At 50.2% G+C, this 18,065-nt stretch overlaps 1 protein-coding gene and 1 long non-coding RNA gene across 2 annotated transcripts; one reads left to right on the top strand and one right to left on the bottom strand.

The window, feature by feature from the left end:
* Positions 1–39: 39 nt before the first annotated feature.
* Positions 40–7,248, top strand: RAD51 (RAD51 recombinase). Its single transcript, XM_065838987.2, has 10 exons — positions 40–101; positions 845–932; positions 1,401–1,538; positions 2,400–2,517; positions 3,044–3,135; positions 4,025–4,119; positions 5,146–5,259; positions 5,850–5,979; positions 6,177–6,298; positions 6,562–7,248. Exons 2-10 carry the CDS (start codon positions 852–854, stop codon positions 6,683–6,685), a joined length of 1,014 nt encoding a protein of 337 aa, XP_065695059.1. The 5' UTR covers positions 40–101; positions 845–851; the 3' UTR covers positions 6,686–7,248.
* Positions 638–12,557, bottom strand: LOC139828054 (uncharacterized). The gene is made up of 6 exons (XR_011739219.1): positions 11,792–12,557; positions 11,187–11,691; positions 8,850–8,974; positions 7,766–7,929; positions 7,597–7,692; positions 638–7,484 (listed from the first exon to the last, which is right to left on the bottom strand). It is a non-coding gene; the product is annotated as an uncharacterized lncRNA (long non-coding RNA).
* Positions 12,558–18,065: the final 5,508 nt, after the last annotated feature.

Below are 18,065 nucleotides of genomic sequence, written 5' to 3'. Positions count from 1 at the left end.
CGGCACCCGAGGCGGAATGTGAGGGGAAATGGGAAGAAATAGTGAAACTGGACGAGGTGGGGGCAGCCAGAGTAGGAAACAGAAGGCGGGTCTGACACGCGGTGCGACCCGGAGGCGGTGGCGGCCGGGCCGGGGGTGCCGGTTGGGCCCGGGGCCTCCTGCCCGCGGTGTCTCTGCTGCCCCCGGGGAACAGGCGGTGCGGGCGCGGGGCGGTCCCGCTGTCTCGCCGGTTCCCCGGTGCTTCTGCTGTCGCCGCCGGACGCCGGTGCCCGGGAGGCCGTGGGTGCCCGTGCGGCTCATCCACATCCAGGCCCGGGCGCGGTCCCTGCGCAGCGCTGTGTCCGCACTGGACAGTCCCCATTCCCCCGGTTCCCCGGCCGTCGGTGCCCCCGTCCCGCCCCTGCCTGCTGTGCAGAAGCCCCGTCCAGGCTCAGGCGCTGCGGTTGTGCAGAGGGCAGGACCCTGGGCACAGCCCCGCTGGGACATCCAGTGCCAGATCCATCTTCTATCGTGAGCCATAACTGCTTGCTAAATACTGCTAATAGCAAACTGTATTTGTTCTATTGCACTCCTAAATACTATGGAGCTCTCAATAGGCCTCTTATTATTCTTTACAAGGTAACAGGAGTGGTTTGGATTTCTTTTTTAATGTTTAATACTACGTAGGAAAGCACACAAAAGGTATTTCTTACAGCGCTCCCATACCATGCACTGAGAGATATGGGAGGGAGAAAACCATCACATACGACTTAGGGTGATCCGTTGATATGTTTCGAACCACTTTGCACGCATACCTTGTTTGGATGGCGTGTGCTGTGTCCCAGAGTTGTTTGTTTTCTCCTAGGGGGGCGATGGCGATGCAGCTGGATGTGAACGCAGACACCTCGGCAGAGGACGAGAGCTTTGGGCCACAGCTCGTCTCCAGGCTGGAGGTGGGTGTGCAGTCAGCGCTAGAGCCGCTTCCCAATACACCTGCTGGTCCTTTTCCTTCGGCACAAGTCGTATCTGAAAATGGTGTTGCTAAATTCTCACTTGGGTTTTGTCCAAAAAAAACCAGAACAAAGCAAAACCCCCACCACGCTCACAGTTCTGTTTTGTGTTGTATTACCTGCTATCTTTTCCTAACGTGTATTCGTTATCTCCAGCATCTATTAAACCAGATAATGGTATCTTCTGCCTTTCTGTGCTATCTATATAGTTAATAGCTGATGCAAATGTTGCACTGGTAAACAGATTTATTTGTGGTTCTCTGTGTATAAGTGAACAGGGATGTAGCGTTCAGTACGCTGACTTGTAACAATGGGGTTTGATCCAGATCTGAAGCCAGTTGAAGGCATTCAGTGGAAGTTACGTTAAGGTACTTGTGTTGTAATGTGTCCTTTTTTCCCTCTCCCTTTCAGCAATGCGGTATAAACGCAAATGATGTGAAGAAATTGGAAGAAGCGGGATTTCACACAGTGGAGGCTGTTGCTTACGCACCAAAGAAGGAGCTGCTGAATATTAAAGGCATCAGTGAAGCCAAAGCTGACAAAATCTTGGTAAGGGTGTTCTGGAAAAGCTTTAACCCAAGATATTCAAGAAGTTTTATGTCCACTGGCTTAAAGTGTTGTGGTGATTTTGGAAGGTCTCTGTTGACAATATGCTGAGAAAGGCAGTAAAGATGGTTAGAGATATAACGTGACTTTTGATGCAAAGAGGCAAAAAACACTAAGACACCAAAACCACTAAAACACCTCAAGAAGCTCGTTAACTGAAGGAGTGGAACTAGCAGAGAGAGGGTCGGCCCCGTGTTCCCCGATTCGTCACACTCTTGCCCTGAGCACCCGCTCTTGGCAGGTGTCAAGGCAGAGGATGCCACTGTTCTGTCACATTTTAATTACACATGTTAATTGTGTGTCTCACCGGGTGTTCACCCTGGGACCTGGGGTCTCCTGGGGACCGAGTGTGAAGCTCAAGTTGCATCTTCTGGGGCAGAACGTGGAGTTTCTGCCAAACCAGTTCTTATTTATCCAAATCGGCCCTAACACGATGTTTAACTCCCGTCCTGTTCTTACTCTGCGTGTTTATTCGGTTTTGGGCAGACAGCATTCCCGGCAGGCTGTGTTTCCACCCCAGTGTGTGCAGCTCCGTGGGGACAGAACGGAGCTGCCAGGCTGGGGGACAGGAAGGGGGGGATTTCCATTAAATACACGAAACAGATGTTGAAGCTTTTTCTTTGGGCAGAAGTTCAGTTCTGTTCAGAGTTACCAACTCATATATGGTACGTGGTATAAAATGTATGCATCAAATTATACAGGTGCTTCTCCATTTGGCAAAAGGAAAATTATAGTATTAATTACTGGAGGGGGTAATTGAATGGGATGAGCGCTCCTTGCACTGTTTATTTTGGTTTTCTTCAGGCTGAAGCAGCTAAACTGGTTCCGATGGGTTTCACCACAGCAACCGAATTCCACCAGCGAAGGTCGGAGATCATCCAGATCACCACCGGCTCCAAAGAACTCGATAAACTGCTTCAAGGTAATCAATCACTTTATTTCTCTTTATTGATTAGCCTTCATTTTATGCTTTTTTTTTCTGGTGAACATGATCCTTGGACAAAACCCCAGAAGGCACACGAGTTCTGGTTGAAGGGAATGTCTCCTCAAGTGCTGCTCTCCTGTATCACTGTTGATTTTTCTATTAAGTGCTGCAGAAATCATTTTTAAACCTTTTGGTCCTGATGCAATACCCAGAGCTGTTCAGTTTGCATGTTTCTAGTTTCCAGTCTATGATCTATTGAAAGGAAACAAAACCAGGTATCATCTTCTCCCCGTTCCTCCTTGTAATCACAAAACAAGGCATTTCGGCTTTTCAGCATCTTCGAAATTACACTTATCTGAACTTCTTATCTGCAGCGTGGACAAACCTCAGTAGAAAAGCAGTTTTTCCAAGTAGTGTTGAAACTTTTAACCAAAGAAAGTGTTTAGATGAGCTGCCGTAAATGTGATACTTTATACGCCTGGTCTTTGTTTGAAGTATGTGACCTTTTTCCTTTTTCTTTCAGGAGGAATAGAAACAGGGTCCATAACGGAGTTATTTGGGGAGTTCCGTACTGGGAAGACACAGCTGTGCCATACCCTGGCTGTAACCTGTCAAGTGAGTAGTGCACTGTCCTGCAATTGAGTGTTCAGACAACACAGCTTTGGGATCTTTGCTCATTTGTGCGCTGTTCCCAGCCAACACCAATGAGATACGTGGTAAAGAGCCGCAGAGAATATGAGCGTTTTCATTTGTTCACAAAGAGCCCCCAAAACACCTGCAGCACCCCTGGCTGTACTTGCAGCTTTCTAGGATCTTTGGTTTCGTGCCTACTATGCTTACTGGGATTACTTGAGCAGAAATTAAATCTGTAATGTTTTTTGCCTGTATTTGACATGTTCTGTAGTTTGGTTTCTTTTTCCTGACAACAAAATGGAACAGGTGAGCCTTGTAGCAGAATTCTAGCTCTTAAAAGCAGAGAAGCGGTTGATCTGTCTTCAGGTGCTCTGCTTTCTTATCACAGGAGTGCTGAAAATTCCAGAGAAGAAACCGTGTTGGGTTCACCGAGTTTCTGTGACTAGATGCTTTTTTTTTTTCCCTAATATCAATATATCCTAAGCTTACTTCACTTATTTTTGTAAAAACCTTCAGCCTTGCTGTCAAACAGTACGTCAGTTCGGAGTAACTAATGTTAGTTTAAACCAATAATAGTGTTTATTACTTGGAGAGGCTGTTATTTCATAAAATATTAGAGGGTTTGGGCTTAATTTGATCATTTAGTTAACACCTTTATGCACCCAAACGTACCAGCTCCAGGTGAAACTCCTGTTCTCTCATGTGGGTATCAGAGTTTGAAAACAGGAATCTTTCCTCTGATTTTTTCACAGATAAATGTGACCTCAGTCACAATAGCTTGGTATGGTATTTAGTGTGTGATGGCAGTTGGGGGTTAAGGCAATAACTGGATTATTTGTTGGTATTTTATTTTGTCTTTGTTTTCCTTTAGCTGCCCATCGACCGGGGAGGCGGGGAAGGAAAGGCCATGTACATCGACACCGAGGGCACCTTCCGCCCAGAGCGGCTCCTCGCCGTGGCCGAACGGTCTGTGCTTGCAGCTCTTGCTAAGAAAGGAGTGCAATTACTCATGGGATATCTTCATTATTTAACAAGGATCACTGTGTAATCAGCCTGTTGCCTTAAATTCATGGGACTGTTGCAGTAAGAACTGTCCCTAAAAACCAGCCAAAGAAAAAGCTGGCTGTATTCTGGTTGTCTGCCCACCTACCCGCACGTTAGATCACTTTTTGTGCTGTGATTTATAAGGGTTGCTGGTTTCACTGGGCTATGTCAGTGGCTGGCATCACTGCCCTGCAAGGGGATGGCTTCACTTCTTACCACCATCTCTTTCAAGTCCAGTTTTACTGGACATGAGATACATTGAGATTTTTCTTAAGTTCTCCCAACAACTTGAAACAAAGATCCTTTTGTTAAAAGGTTAAAGCAACAGCGCTGCCAAAATGTTGTTAGGAAGTAGGAGGGCGTCACTGACCGGCTGAAAAGCTGGTTTCTCACCCCCTGCCTCTGCCCCAGGGTGCTCTGATGGGATGTAGCGTGAAATGAAAAAGCAGAACAAACTACGTATGTATGTTCTCTCTCGTTGGAAAAAATATGATGCAGTTCAGATCCAAGGAGGATAATCAACTGGTTGTCCAGATTCTACAGGATTCCTCAAAGTCCCGTGTGAATCATTTAAATACAAGATGTTGAATGTAACTATCTATTTTTTTATTTTGGTAGTAAAACCCTGACAGCGGTATTGCAGGCGGAAGGCTGTTTATCACTGCGTTTTATTAGCAATATATTGCTTTTGGAATATTCTGTTCCAGAATGGCAGCTTTCCTTGCCTATGGTTTTATTTTCAAGTAAAATGCCTGCTGTTCTACTTTACTGTTGTTCCTAGGCAGGAAAAATATCCTTCAAAACTGGTTTTCAATCATTCTGTGCTCTTTTCATCACCAAGTTGTGACTCTCCCAAGAATGTGAATTTTTAGTTCTAGCTTTAGGTAGATAACTGCTCTTGATGAAGTTGTCACTTAGACATTGGTTTCTCCCCACTGATTCCTGCAGGTACGGCTTGTCTGGCAGTGACGTCCTGGATAACGTGGCGTACGCTCGAGGTTTCAACACAGATCATCAGACCCAGCTCCTGTATCAGGCGTCTGCTATGATGGCCGAGTCCCGGTAAGACTGACCTAGACGGGGTGTTCATATCACATAATAATTCATGTGACAAAGCTCCCTGGGGATGATGAACATGTAGTGATCACAAAATTGTGAAATGTCAACATAAATGTTTACTTCCAAAGTTAACTTTAATGCAATATCCTCGTTTTCTTCAGTGCTTAGCACCATTAGCTCCGGTTGTGTTAGTCTCAGACTGGAGTAGGCTTTGGCACACCCAAATAAAAAGCTGGGTGTATCAGCTGTGAGTTATTACCTTGTGCTGTTAAATGTTGGGTGGCAGCAACTGACTTGAGCTGCAACAATGATGTTACTGTACAGAGACAAGCACCAGCCTGAGAAACAATCCTAGAGCTCGGTGTATAGTTGTTTTCAGAAGTAAAGAGTGGTGATTTGGGGTACACCGAGCACTGCGGAAACCGGGGCTTGGAAATAAGGTGTGTGTAGTCCTTGAAGGGAAGGAGGTGGCGGATGAGTTGTAGGAACCTGTCTGTGGGGTCAAACCAGTAAATTCCGGGCTAGTTAATAAGAGTTCAATAATGTCAGTTTTGTATGGTGCCGAAACCGTGTTTGTGTTGCCGTGCCGGCAGGTACGCGCTGCTGGTGGTGGACAGCGCCACGGCGCTCTACCGCACCGACTACTCGGGCAGGGGCGAGCTGGCGGCGCGGCAGATGCACCTGGCGCGCTTCCTGCGGATGCTGCTGCGCTTGGCCGACGAGGTGAGCGGGAGCCGGGGAAAGCTTCGCCATTGCGTACAAAGGGCTTTCTGCCCTCTCCGTGTCCGCTTCGTTTTGCTTTGAGAGCATGACAGAGTGGTTATGGACACCAAAAGTGTCTTTTTTTTCTTTCTTTCTCCCCACTTCGTTCAGATTGTGGAAAATAACAGCATTCGGGTGTGTTGTTTCTCTCGGTACAGTTTGGCGTGGCGGTCGTGATCACCAACCAAGTGGTGGCGCAGGTGGACGGAGCTGCCATGTTTGCTGCAGATCCCAAAAAACCCATCGGAGGAAACATCATCGCCCACGCTTCCACCACGAGGTGAGAGAACGGCTTGTCACCTTCCCTCGGCCTTATTTTGGGAGATGTTAGGAAATGAGCCAATTACCTCTGAATTCTGGGTTTCCACATAGTCTGTCGATGGCTTTTCAGCAGATGAGCGCGACTCCGAGCGCTCACGAATCTGCAGTAAAAGCAGCGGTGTTTTCAGGAGTTCCTGTGGGCCGTGTTCATGTGCTAACGTCACTTTCTAATGATGATGACAGCGATTAACTGACCTGTGGTGTTTCCTTCTCCCCGCACAGGCTGTATCTGCGAAAAGGCCGCGGTGAAACCAGAATCTGCAAGATTTACGACTCGCCGTGCCTGCCCGAGGCCGAAGCCATGTTTGCCATCAACGCCGACGGCGTGGGCGACGCTAAAGACTGACCACAGCGCCTCGTCCCCCGTGCCACCCACGGCCGGTGGCCGCAAAATCTCCTTTCTCTGGCACCTTCCGGATCTCCAGCTGCTGGTCAAGCGCCAGCAGAATCTGCTGAACTTCAGCCTTGAGCCACGTCTCGAGATGTTGCTTGGAAGAGCCCCGCGCTCCGGGTGTTGGTCACAAATGACAATAACAGGATTCCTCAGGATCGTATTTTCCTCCGGGCTGTTGCTCCAGCTGATTTTCCCGGTGGATGTAGCGCAGTAAAAGCAAAGAGCGTGTGGCTGCAGTTGGTAACTCGGTGAATTTGAAATAGCATTGATGGCTTTGTCAAATAAGAAAAGTGTTGACTTACTTAACTACTTTAATTGTCAGATAAAGCAGAATGGTTTTCCACAGTAAGGCTGGAGGCTATTGCAGGGATTGGTGATGGTCACAATCCCTGTTAATTTTGGCTGCAAAATGCTGGGTTTGGGGAACTGTTAATTTACATTTCAGTTACGTTCTTTTTTGTATTTCATTAATTCTCTGTGGAAATCTGCTTTTAATAAAAAGGCCCATGAAAACAGCGATGACATGACAGGTTTCTGGTTCTGCAGGTAGGAAGAAAGATCTTTTCCTCGTTCTTTTTCTCTGGGACGATTTCTCTACAGCTTCTCCCAGTATCCACAACGATTGGAACATCATTGGCTGGGGAGCAAAGTTTGGTTCATTTGAACACAAGAACCTGCTTAAAATCTTTTCCTCAAGTCGTGGTGTGGCGTCCTTGTAGCAGCTGCACAGCCCAGTGTTTCCATGGAGGGTCTGTGTTCCTAACGACGCAGTGCAATGAAACGCTAATTAAATAAACCTATTGCCAACACTGCCTTAAGGAAGCATAGTTAATATTCCTTGAGTGAACATTTGAAATACTTACTATGTTTCCCTAGAAGTTCCTCCGGGGCGGTGGAATACGGTGAGAAAGTGGGTCCAGGTGTCCATCCCCCAGCGTTGGTGAGTTCGTGCGATCCAGCTGTGGGAGGAGAAATCGGTTATAACTGAATCACTCTGGTGCAAAGGAGAAAAAGAACCAAAGGCAGACGTACCCAAAGGCTCACACTTCATTATTTTCCAAGCACAACCTGAGTTAATCAAACGACAGGAGCTGGTACTTGGGTTTCTCATGGCGCTGCTGCCCTTGGCCTGTGTCAGTCTTGGTTTGCCTGCCACATCCATTGAGTTCCCGTGCAGCTTTCGTTCTCCATCCTCCCTGCGGAAAGGACAAACATCGCCAGCTCCTGCGGTGACTGCAACAACCACAAATCAACCATCTACTGTGTCAGGTTACTGCAGCCGTTATCTTTCTTATTTTACTAAAGTATAAACTCTTTGTGGCACAGAGCTACCTGGTTCTTCACTCTGCCTTGCTCAAGCGGGAAACGGTTAACATGGACAACATTAAAAAGCTGGAGGGGTGAACAAGAAACAATGCAACCATCTGTTTCTATCATAAAGCATAAATGTGCTTTGGGATGACTCCAGTCAGAGTATACTGATATTTTCAAAGAATTTAGGGCATAAAATCCCATTAAATCTCCTTGAGGGAATTAAAATCAATGGAAATTAAGCACCTTCGTAGCTTGAAATATCTGTGCTTAATTAATTCTTTTTTAGGTCTTTTAGAAGATCCAAGTCTGAATTATTTACCTTCTGGACAAAAGGGTATTTTTGGCATGACCTTCATCCTCTACAAACTACATCTGATAAAATGTAAAAGATAGATGATGAGAGAAGGGACAACCAAAATAAGTCCTTCTGGAAATTCTGAGATGAGAAGGTGTCCCCAAGAGCACCGCAAAACTTGTTCTTCTATAGCTCTATTACTTAATGCATGTTCTGCTCTCTCATCCCTTCTATAGAATCAGTAATAAAAGTCAGGTTTTCCATTTGAAATACTGATGAAAAACGTCTTTGCCCAGGAAAGGCAGAAAATAAATATCTGCATAACCCGGCTGCTCTGGGGCTTCACACGAGGTCTCTAACCCTCCACATTGCTCTGTCCAACCATTACATACAAGACGCGAAGGATGTTTCAATAACCATACCCTTGAGCCTTCAGATGAGCGGACAAGTAAAATGGAGCCAATGCTGGAGCACCAAGTGCCATCGAGAATATGCGGAGCGTCTTACCAGGAGCGACAGCGCAGCCCCAGCTTCCGTCACCTGTTGTCCCCACAGAGCGGGCTGGTGGCACCGGGAGGCGTCTGAGAGGTGACCGCGTAGCGGGAGAAATCAGAGCTGGCTCATCTTCACACCTGTTCAGAAAACGCACCTGAAAACGTCAAACTTCGCTTAAAATCATCCATTTTCATAAAGCCAGTTGTAGCCTGCTGCTGCTTCAGTGTGTCCTGAGCTTGGTCTGTCTCCAGCAGAAGCTCGTTCGTCAGAAAACCCGGCTGTAATTGTTTCTTTGCCCATGTTTGGTATAAAACATGAGCCCTTGACCACTGGTGTTCCAGCACATACTTAAAGAGAAAACAGGCTGGCGGTGATAAGGGGAAATGAACAAGGAAAACACTAAAACCCACAAACAAACAAACCCCAAAGCAACCAAAACCAACCAAACAAACCCCAAAGCAAACAAAACCAACCCCAACCAAACAAAACCAACCCCAACCAAACAAACCAACCCCAACCAAACAAAACCAACCCCAACCAAACAAAACCAACCCCAACCAAACAAAACCAACCCCAACCAAACAAACCAACCCCAAAGCAAACAAAACCAACCCCAAAGCAAACAAAACCAACCCCAACCAAACAAACAAAACCAACCCCAAACAAACAAACAAACCCCAAAGCAACCAAAACCAACCCCAACCGAACAAACAAACCCCAAACCAACCAAAACCAACTCCAAACCAACCCAAACCAACCCCAACCAAACAAACAAACCCCAAACCAACCCAAACCAACCCCAACCGAACAAACAAACCCCAAACCAACCCAAATCAACCCCAACCGAACAAACAAACCCCAAACCAACCCAAACCAACCCCAACTGAACAAACAAACCCCAAACCAACCAAAACCAATCCCAACCAAACAAACAAAACCAACCCCAACCAACCAGCACAAACCAACCAACCAACCAACACAAACCAACCAACCAAAACCAACCCCAAACAAACAAAACCTCAAACCAACCAAACTAAACCAACTGACACAAACCAAACCAAATGAAAAGAAGAAAAGCACCAAACCACCCAAAACCAACCCCAAGCAAATAAAACCAAACCCAAACAACCAAAACCAAACCAAACCAAGAAAAGAAAAGCATCAAACCAACCAAAACCAACCTCAAGCAAACAGAAGAGCCAACCAACACCGACACAAACCAAACCAAACAAAAAGAAGAAAACACCCAACAAAACCCACAAGAGATGAAACAAAGAACCAAGCAACCAACAAAGCACACACCAAAAACACCCCAAACCAACCAACTGGGCCAAACCAAACCAGGAAAGCACCACCAAACACACAAAACCGACCAATCAGCCAAAACCCAGCCAAACTCAAAAGCCCCCGCCCCACATATCAAACAGTAATTTATAAAAAGAACCAACCAACAAAAACCACACACACAAAACCCCCTCGGAACCAGCAGCCAACCAACACCACCAAACCCAACCAAACCACAACAACAACCCAGACAACAGCAGCCACCTGAACTATTGAAGTTGTTGTCAAAGGAATGGTTGAAGTTAAGGGCTCCTGAGGACTCAGCACCCAGGACCCACTCTGCACCCCCAGCCCCTCGCTGGCCCCATTGGGCTGTTTTCCCCGGTTTACACCTATGTTTTGCTCTTTCTCACCATGCAAGATGAACACCCCGGTTTCCAACCAGCGCAGGTCCGTGTGAGCCGACCATGGGAGGAAACGAGGAGCTACCACAGATTGGTTTTCCCAATGTGTTTTAGTTCCGAGCGCCCTCTCCTCGCAGCGACGCTGGCTTGGGGCTTCTCGCTTGTCTGCACCCCTGCTCCTGGTTTGCAGGGGCCACTCGGGTCAGTTTGGGGTTTTTCCTCATTTCCTAACGCCCTCCTGCGTTTGCTTTGCTGTGTGTGCGTCTTTTGGTGACACAGAGCCCGGCCCGGCTGCTCTGAGCTCCGGCGCCTCCCGCACGGGCGCATCAGCTGCCTGTGCTAATGGAGACAACGGACCTGACGATGACAACGACGCTTGTGCCGACCCTGGGCACTGATGAGCGGGCAGGGCTCCGCAGCCCAGGAGAAGCAGGGTTTGCTGCTGCACAGGCAACAGCACCCGGCCCCTCCAGCATCCCCGACCTCGGGGACGGCTCCAAAACCTCCACTGCTAATTAATTCCTTCTGGTCACCCGCGGGCAGGAAGGAGGTGAAATATTTGGGTTTGGGGACCAGCGTCACTTCTGCCCAAACCTTCCCCAGGAGCTTTTCCACGGAAATTTAGAGTAAAACGTCAAATACAAAACCAAAAGCAACTTACTTTGGAGAAACGCCCAGGGTGTTCTCGGTGACATCTCAGTGCTGTGGGGTTCCAGTGACATCCCGGCACTGTGGGGTTCCAGTGACATCCAGTGCTGTGGGGTTCCGGTGACACCCCAGTGCTGTGGGGTTCCAGTGACATCCCGGCACTGTGGGGTTCCAGTGACATCCCGGCACTGTGGGGTTCCAGTGACACCCCAGCGCTGTGGGGCTCCGGTGACACTCAGTGCTGTGGGGTTCCGGTGACACTCAGTGCTGTGGGGTTCCAGCCACACCCCAGCGCTGTGGGGTTGCAGCCCCACGGGTGATGGGTCCTGCTGGACAAAGGAACCGGGACTTGACGCTCTCGCTCACACTTCTGGTTTTCTCCGAAGGAACCCCCTGACTGCGCTGCAGTAAACGCTTCAAATCCATTTACGGGACTCTTGGTTATTTGCCACGACTTTTGTCACTTGGGTCCCTTTGGAAAACATTTATGATCTTACATATCCATTGACAATTACAACCTTAAAATAGTTACATAAATAAAATTAAACATATTAAAACATTTAAAAAATAGTATTGAGGTCATTATTATAATCTGCTAATAATTAACGAGATCATTACCCTTATTGTCTCAGTGCAGAACCGTTCAGTTGTGTCCGTCTCTTCTTTCAGCCCATTTGCGGGAGCACAGATTCCCTCCCTTTCCCCACACGGTCCCTACGCCCGGTTCAGGATTTACTGGAGGAAACAGAGCAAAACTAAACCAAACTAAAGGAAAAACCACCACTGCCATCATTAAAAAGGAAAACCCCCCAAAAAATGAACCAATAAACCACGTCCGAGCTCGTTCGATTGAACCGCAGAGCCCACCAGAGGAACATCCCCCGCAAAGGGCACAGCAGGCGCTGCCCCCACGCAGCGGCACCCACGATGTCTCAGCACCTCTCCCAGCACCCACAGATTCTTCAAAAACTAAATGCATCTGGTTATATATATTTATATACGTCTGCATTTATACAGTTCTATTTATGCATATATTTCTGGGCTTATCTGTCTGGATTTATACACATGCGCCAAAGAGCTGGGTGGGAGCGACGAACAGCCCCAAGACCCCAGTTTTGGGGTGACCAGCCTGGGAAACGGCCAAGAAAATTCCCCGTTTCACCTGCTTAATGCAGAAATAACTTCCCTTCACCCAACAGAGCTGGAAGGCGAAGCCGCTTCAGCGCCAGATCCACCACTCGTGGCCAACAGATGCGGCAACAACCGCCGCCTCCAGCGCTTCTGGTTAAAGGAGACGCCGGTGGGAGCGCCGGGCCCACCCTGCGGTGCTGGAGGACGAAATGGCACGGTGTACGAGCCCAAAACTTGCAGCTTGACCGCATTGTTGTTCCGCAAGCCTGTAATCACGAGGCAATAAATGATGGCTTTTTCCCTGGAAAAGAGCTTTTCCATGGCGATTGGCCCCGCGCTCCCTCTGTGCGGCACAAACCTGATGCGATGGGAAGTTGAATTCCTCGAAAGTGAGACTGATAACAGGCTGGAGGGCTGGGGGGGGCTGCCCGCGGCCAGGGGAGGCGGGCGGGACCTGAGGGGTCCGGGCAGTGCAGCTCGGCCAGAGCTTTCGGAGCCGCCGCTGGGGAGGGTGGTCCCGGCGGTGTGAACCCACCAGGCTGTTTCCCTGCTCCGGGTTGGCAATGGGAGCTTTAAACGTGGGGCTCCCAAATGGAGCAGCGCTACGGCGCGGGGCCGCGGTGCTGGCGAGCGGAGCGCCCGGCCCCAGCTCACCCCGGCGCGGCAGCGGCCGCAATCTGCTCCCAGCCCTTACCCGGAGGATTCTGCAAGCCTTTGACCACCTCATTTCTCATGTTGAGGGAGGCACGCTGCGCATTCACAGCCCCGCTCCCCGCCCGCTCCCGCTCCCCGCCGGCAGCGAGGGCCGGGCCGCTCGCAGTGCCGGCCCCGAGCCGCTGGGATGCGCTCCCCGCATCAAACAAACGCCGCACCAGAGACCCGGCTGCAGAACCAGGCGGCGAAGCGTCCCCCCCGTCATTAACCCGGCCCGCAAAGCGACCCGCGGAGGTACGAGCAACCCAGCCGGGCAGATCACAGCCTTTCCGCTTCTCGTAAACAACTCCGTTATTAAAACCTGATCCTAGAGGCCTTTAACTTCCACATCGCGCCCAAGCTGACATCGGGCCAGTACATAAAAAGCGGATTTTTGTTACGGGACCTCCAGAGGCAGAGAACAGCCCTGCACCGCGTTCACCAAGCCCTGAGCCCTGCTCAGGTTTTCACTCTGCACCCACCTGATGACCGGACCTGGACCTCCGGCCGCCTTCCCGTGCCCGGTACCTCAAACCCGGCGCCCGGCCGGTCTGCGGGAGCCACGCTCAATCTCATTCCCGCCAGTTTCAACCTTCATTTCCCTTCCCCACAGCAACGTTTCCCCAAGTTCAGCTTTGTCTCTGACTTTGTGCTCTGCACACAATACTCAAACATCAGCCACGTCAGCCTATGGAAATGTTAATTCTATCCGTGTTTTCTGATGGAGAAAACTCAACAGTTTGTCAATTACAACATTTAAGAGACTTTGCAGTTGGCTTATGCTCAACAGCTCCAAATAAACCAGCAGCTGCTCCTTCACATCACCCTGTAGCAGGAAAACCGCGGTAAAATGGAGCCAGCAAGCTCTGTCCTGCACCCAGGCCAGGTTCTCCCAGTAAAGCAGAGCGAAGCGAAGCGAAGCAAAGCAAAGCGAAGCGAAGCAAAGCGAAGCAAAGCAAAGCGAAGCAAAGCAAAGCAAAGCGAAGCAAAGCAAAGCAAAGCAAAGCAGGTTCCTGCAGGTCACAGTTTGCCAGGGCTTTCCGAGGAACCACCAGAGCCCCGGTTCAGCCGCAGCGAGCAGGTGGGAGCGGGGTGACGGTGCCGGCCGGGGAAGCGCCGGGGACATTTCGATTCCAGCCCTGAGTCAGAGGTTTCCCAGCACCAGGGATTGGTGCCCAGGCCCTGGGCTGCTCCTTTGATGGGAAACCAGCTCCCTCGCTGCATCCTCTGCTCCTCAGCCCCTCTCTGCCCTGTCCCGAGCGCAGGGTCAGCACCGAGCCCTCCGAGGTGTCCCAGGCCCCTAAAGCCAGGTCCTGAGCCACCACGCCCCCATCGCCACGTTAACGCTCCAGCGTTGCAAAACCTCCCTTTTAAAAGTCACTCAGAGCCTTCTGGTGGTCCAAGAGTCAGAGGTTTACACCAAGTCCCAGGGTACGTACCTGTCCAGCCCGGAGGTGTCCCCAGTGTCACCTGGGGCCGAGCCCAGGACTCGCCTGCTCCGGCTCCTCCATCTGCCATGTGCTGGACATCCCCACGCCGGCTCCGGGTCCTTTCCTTGGGAAATCACAGTTCTGTGTGAGCTGCTGCAGCGGGGACGCCACCACTTCACCTCGAGATGGCAGGACAGGGGTGACAGGGACATCGCCCGCAGAGCCGCCGAGCGGTCCCCGAGGCTCCTTCCACCTGGCGACCTGTGTCCTTCTCCCAAGGATGGGACGGTGAGTCTGCCAACTGCTAAGATGTGAATATTAATTTAAAAGCACCCAAATCACTGCCTGAACCTCGCTGCCCCTTCACCTGCTCCTTGGTACAGGCGCGGTGTCTGGAGTCCCCGAGGGAGCCGATCTGGAGGAAGGCTGAAGCACACTCAGTATTATCACTTCTTGAAATTTCGAAATAAAATGAGCTAAACCCCAGGCAGCATGGAGCACCCAGAACCCACACGAAATGCAGCCGCAAGCCCCTTGTTCCCGGAGCCTTTTGGCAGAGCAATCACACCCGGCACAACCCGTCACCCACCTCCATTTAGAAACTTCCCGGGACACATCGCCTGCCCACAAATAACAGGAACGTCCTCCCTTCCTTTCCCAAAATGTCCCGTTGCGCTGGGCACAGGCACCGCGGGTACAAGTGCAACGATGTCCCGTATAAACCTTCCCCGCCTGCCGGGTTTCTTCACCCACACGTGGATCGGCGTAAAAAGCAAGAGAGCAACACAGGCGACTTGAAGCAGACCCCTTTCTTATTTATAAACGCTTTATTTCAAACAGGACAGCACAGTGAGGACAAATCAGTTAAACGGCTCCAGTTATTCTTCAGTATCATCAATTAAACCACAGGTAGGTGTGTTTTCAAATGAAGATGAGTAGCTCCAGGCAGTTATTTGCCCTCACCCTGGGGGTCAGTCCAGAAGAACCCATTTGGGTGGGAGCGGGACAGAGTCTCTACCAAAATTGCACCGGGTTAATTCATTTCTTGTGCTCCTGGAATGGATTCAGTGCAGAGAAATTCACATTGTACCCGGGATGAGCCTGCAAAGCGTGTGCAAATGTTAAAGTCTCCATTTCCACGTTGCCCAAACGCTATTGATGGGCATCCTCCCCTCCCCACGCGCAGAGCCGGAGCCGCACGGGTTCTTGCTAACGAAGAGAAACCAATCCCGAGTGGTGCTGATGGGAAGCGTTGGGTTGCACAGCCTCATCCCCCCACCAACCCACATCTGCGCTGTTCCAATTAAACCAGGTCAATTAGTCACATTCTCCTCACCCACCACGAGCCGGGAAATGGGAAAACCAAAGCGAAAAAGGTTCTTTTGATCACAGCGTCGCAACCAGGACCAAGCACACGAGGGACGCACGGGGCGAACCCCAGAGCCTGCTGTTTCAAGCCAAAACTGGAGTGTATTTTTTACAAAAAGCGAAGCAGGTAAGCAAATGCACAGAAAGCTCAAAGCGTTCGCTGCAGGCTGGAACAGGGAAACACGAGCGGAGCGGCTGCGCCCACGGGAGACCAGAGGGAACGACCCAAAGCGGCACAGAATGGAGCAGCAAACTGGAGCTTTCTCCTCAAGCCCCCAGCCCCTCGTTGTTCTGGAGCAGACACACACACAAATCATCAAAAATCAAAGCAGGATTTAAATATATGGAAACACAGAGAAAAAACTCCAGAAAAACCCCTGTTGCACATTTCCCGACTCGCCTTGAGCAACCCGACCGAAAACAGCTGCAAACTTGGGCAAATGTTTAAACGTTTAGAAGAAATAAGCAATGGTCATCCACTGGAGAATATTCAAAGCAAGACCAGGCCACTGGAAGGGAAAAGGCAGCTCCACCATTCACCAGGGAGCTCAAGAAGAGCAGACATTGAACACCGAGAGCCCCACGGCCGGCAGCTCCGCAGCCCCTTCGGTCCACCCAGAACCCCCGCGATCACCCGACCCAGCGGCTCCAGCAACCGGAGCTCCCGCACTCGCCTGCATCTCCGGAGATGAGCACAGCACCAGCATTTCAGAGACTTAAATCTGGACCAAAACCGAAATAACTACAAAGCACCCAATTTATGAAGCGGGAAGATGTAAAGCTTGAGTTTGCTACAAATTTCCCCTTGGGTGTCATTTTCACACAGTAAAAAACCCCATCAGGTTAATACCCACGTGCAAGGGACTAAAAAGGTGATTAAGAAATGTTTTACTCTGGCACTTTACGTTTCCATCCTTCACAAACACCGCACAGCACAGTGAGACCCCAATAACAACTGAGTCTGGTGAGCTGAGACGGGATCGGGGACACGTGGGGACACTTGGGCACAGCGCAGCACTCGGCCTGTCTGGTACCCAGGGCAGGCTGCCCGTGTCACCTTCCCGCTGCCACCTCACCAACCACCGGTAAAGAACAGCACAGGGAAGCGTCAGCTTTGTCACGGCTGTTCTGTGAGCCGCGTCTCACTGATCCATCACTACTTCAACAAGTCGTTATCGCTTAATAAACCAAGTGATGACATCGGAAGCACAGCAGCACAGCTGGGAGGGACAGAAGAGTCTTCGGTCTCACGGGAGGAGCGTCCCTGGGAGGAAGCTCTGGAGCTCAAACTCTGATCTCTCTGACAACAGCAACGCACGTCTGAAAATGCAGCTTGTATTGTGAGGAAATCCCTTTGGCCCCTGGTGAGAACCCAGCACACGAGCAGCGCTGGTTCCCCAGCTCCCCCCGCGCAGCAGCTCAGGAGCGGCTGGGAAGGACCAACACGAGGGTGTGCTGGACGCACAACTCTTCCACAGCAAGGAACAGGCTGACAACCGGTTATCTGAGGTGTTGTTATCTTCCTTGGTTTTGCAGTTCCCTGTTCTGCAGTCCCAGTGGCAGCGCCCTGACCACCACGTCTGCAACCCCAGCACCACAGGAGGTGCCATCGCCCAGCTCAACAGTAAATTAACAGCTATTGGCAGGAAAGAGAGGAAACGCTCATCTGGAAAACAGCTGGCTGAAGATTTCCGCAGCGGTCCGTGGAGGCCCCTCGGGTAGAGTTTGTGATATAAAATATACACGTGTGTATATAAATATGTCTATATTTGTGTATATATCTTTATATCACGAGGTATATATATCTCGTATATACCTCACGTATCTCTGATATATACATATATATATATATAACCACAAATATTCTTACATCGCAAATTCTACCTGTGCACCCCCCCACTCATAGGAATTGGACATTTTTCAGGAGTTTTGGAACCAAACATACGCAGTGCTTCGAGGAGGACGATTATACAAAAACGTACGCTGTTCAACCCCACCGAGGTCCCTTGGCGGCTGTGCCGACCAGAGCGCAGCGTGTTCCCGCAACCCCCGGGTCGTCCAGCAGACCCCCCGGTGTTGTCAGATCTGCAGACCCCCCTGTACTGTTGGATCTGCAGACCCCCCCGTGTTGTCAGATCTGCAGACCCCACCGTGTTGTCAGATCTGCAGACCCCCCTGTACTGTCGGATCTGCAGACCCCCCCTGTACTGTTGGATCTGCAGACCCCCCTGTACTGTCAGATCTGCAGACCCCCCTGTACTGTCAGATCT

This window comes from Patagioenas fasciata, chromosome 5, assembly GCF_037038585.1.
Source record: "Patagioenas fasciata isolate bPatFas1 chromosome 5, bPatFas1.hap1, whole genome shotgun sequence".
Lineage (NCBI taxonomy): Eukaryota > Metazoa > Chordata > Aves > Columbiformes > Columbidae > Patagioenas > Patagioenas fasciata.
The sequence above is the reverse complement of the archived record's forward strand: the minus strand, read 5'-3'. Positions and strand labels throughout refer to the sequence as shown.

What these genes read in the sequence shown, in the direction of transcription:
- RAD51 (XM_065838987.2), top strand. Translation starts at nt 852, where the DNA reads ATGGCGATGCAGCTGGATGTGAACGCAGACACCTCGGCAGAGGACGAG. An exon ending in ACTCGATAAACTGCTTCAAG is followed by an intron (nt 2,518 to 3,043) that starts GTAATCAATCAC and finishes TTTTTCTTTCAG; the next exon opens with GAGGAATAGAAACAGGGTCC. An exon ending in GCCCACGCTTCCACCACGAG is followed by an intron (nt 6,299 to 6,561) that starts GTGAGAGAACGG and finishes CTCCCCGCACAG; the next exon opens with GCTGTATCTGCGAAAAGGCC.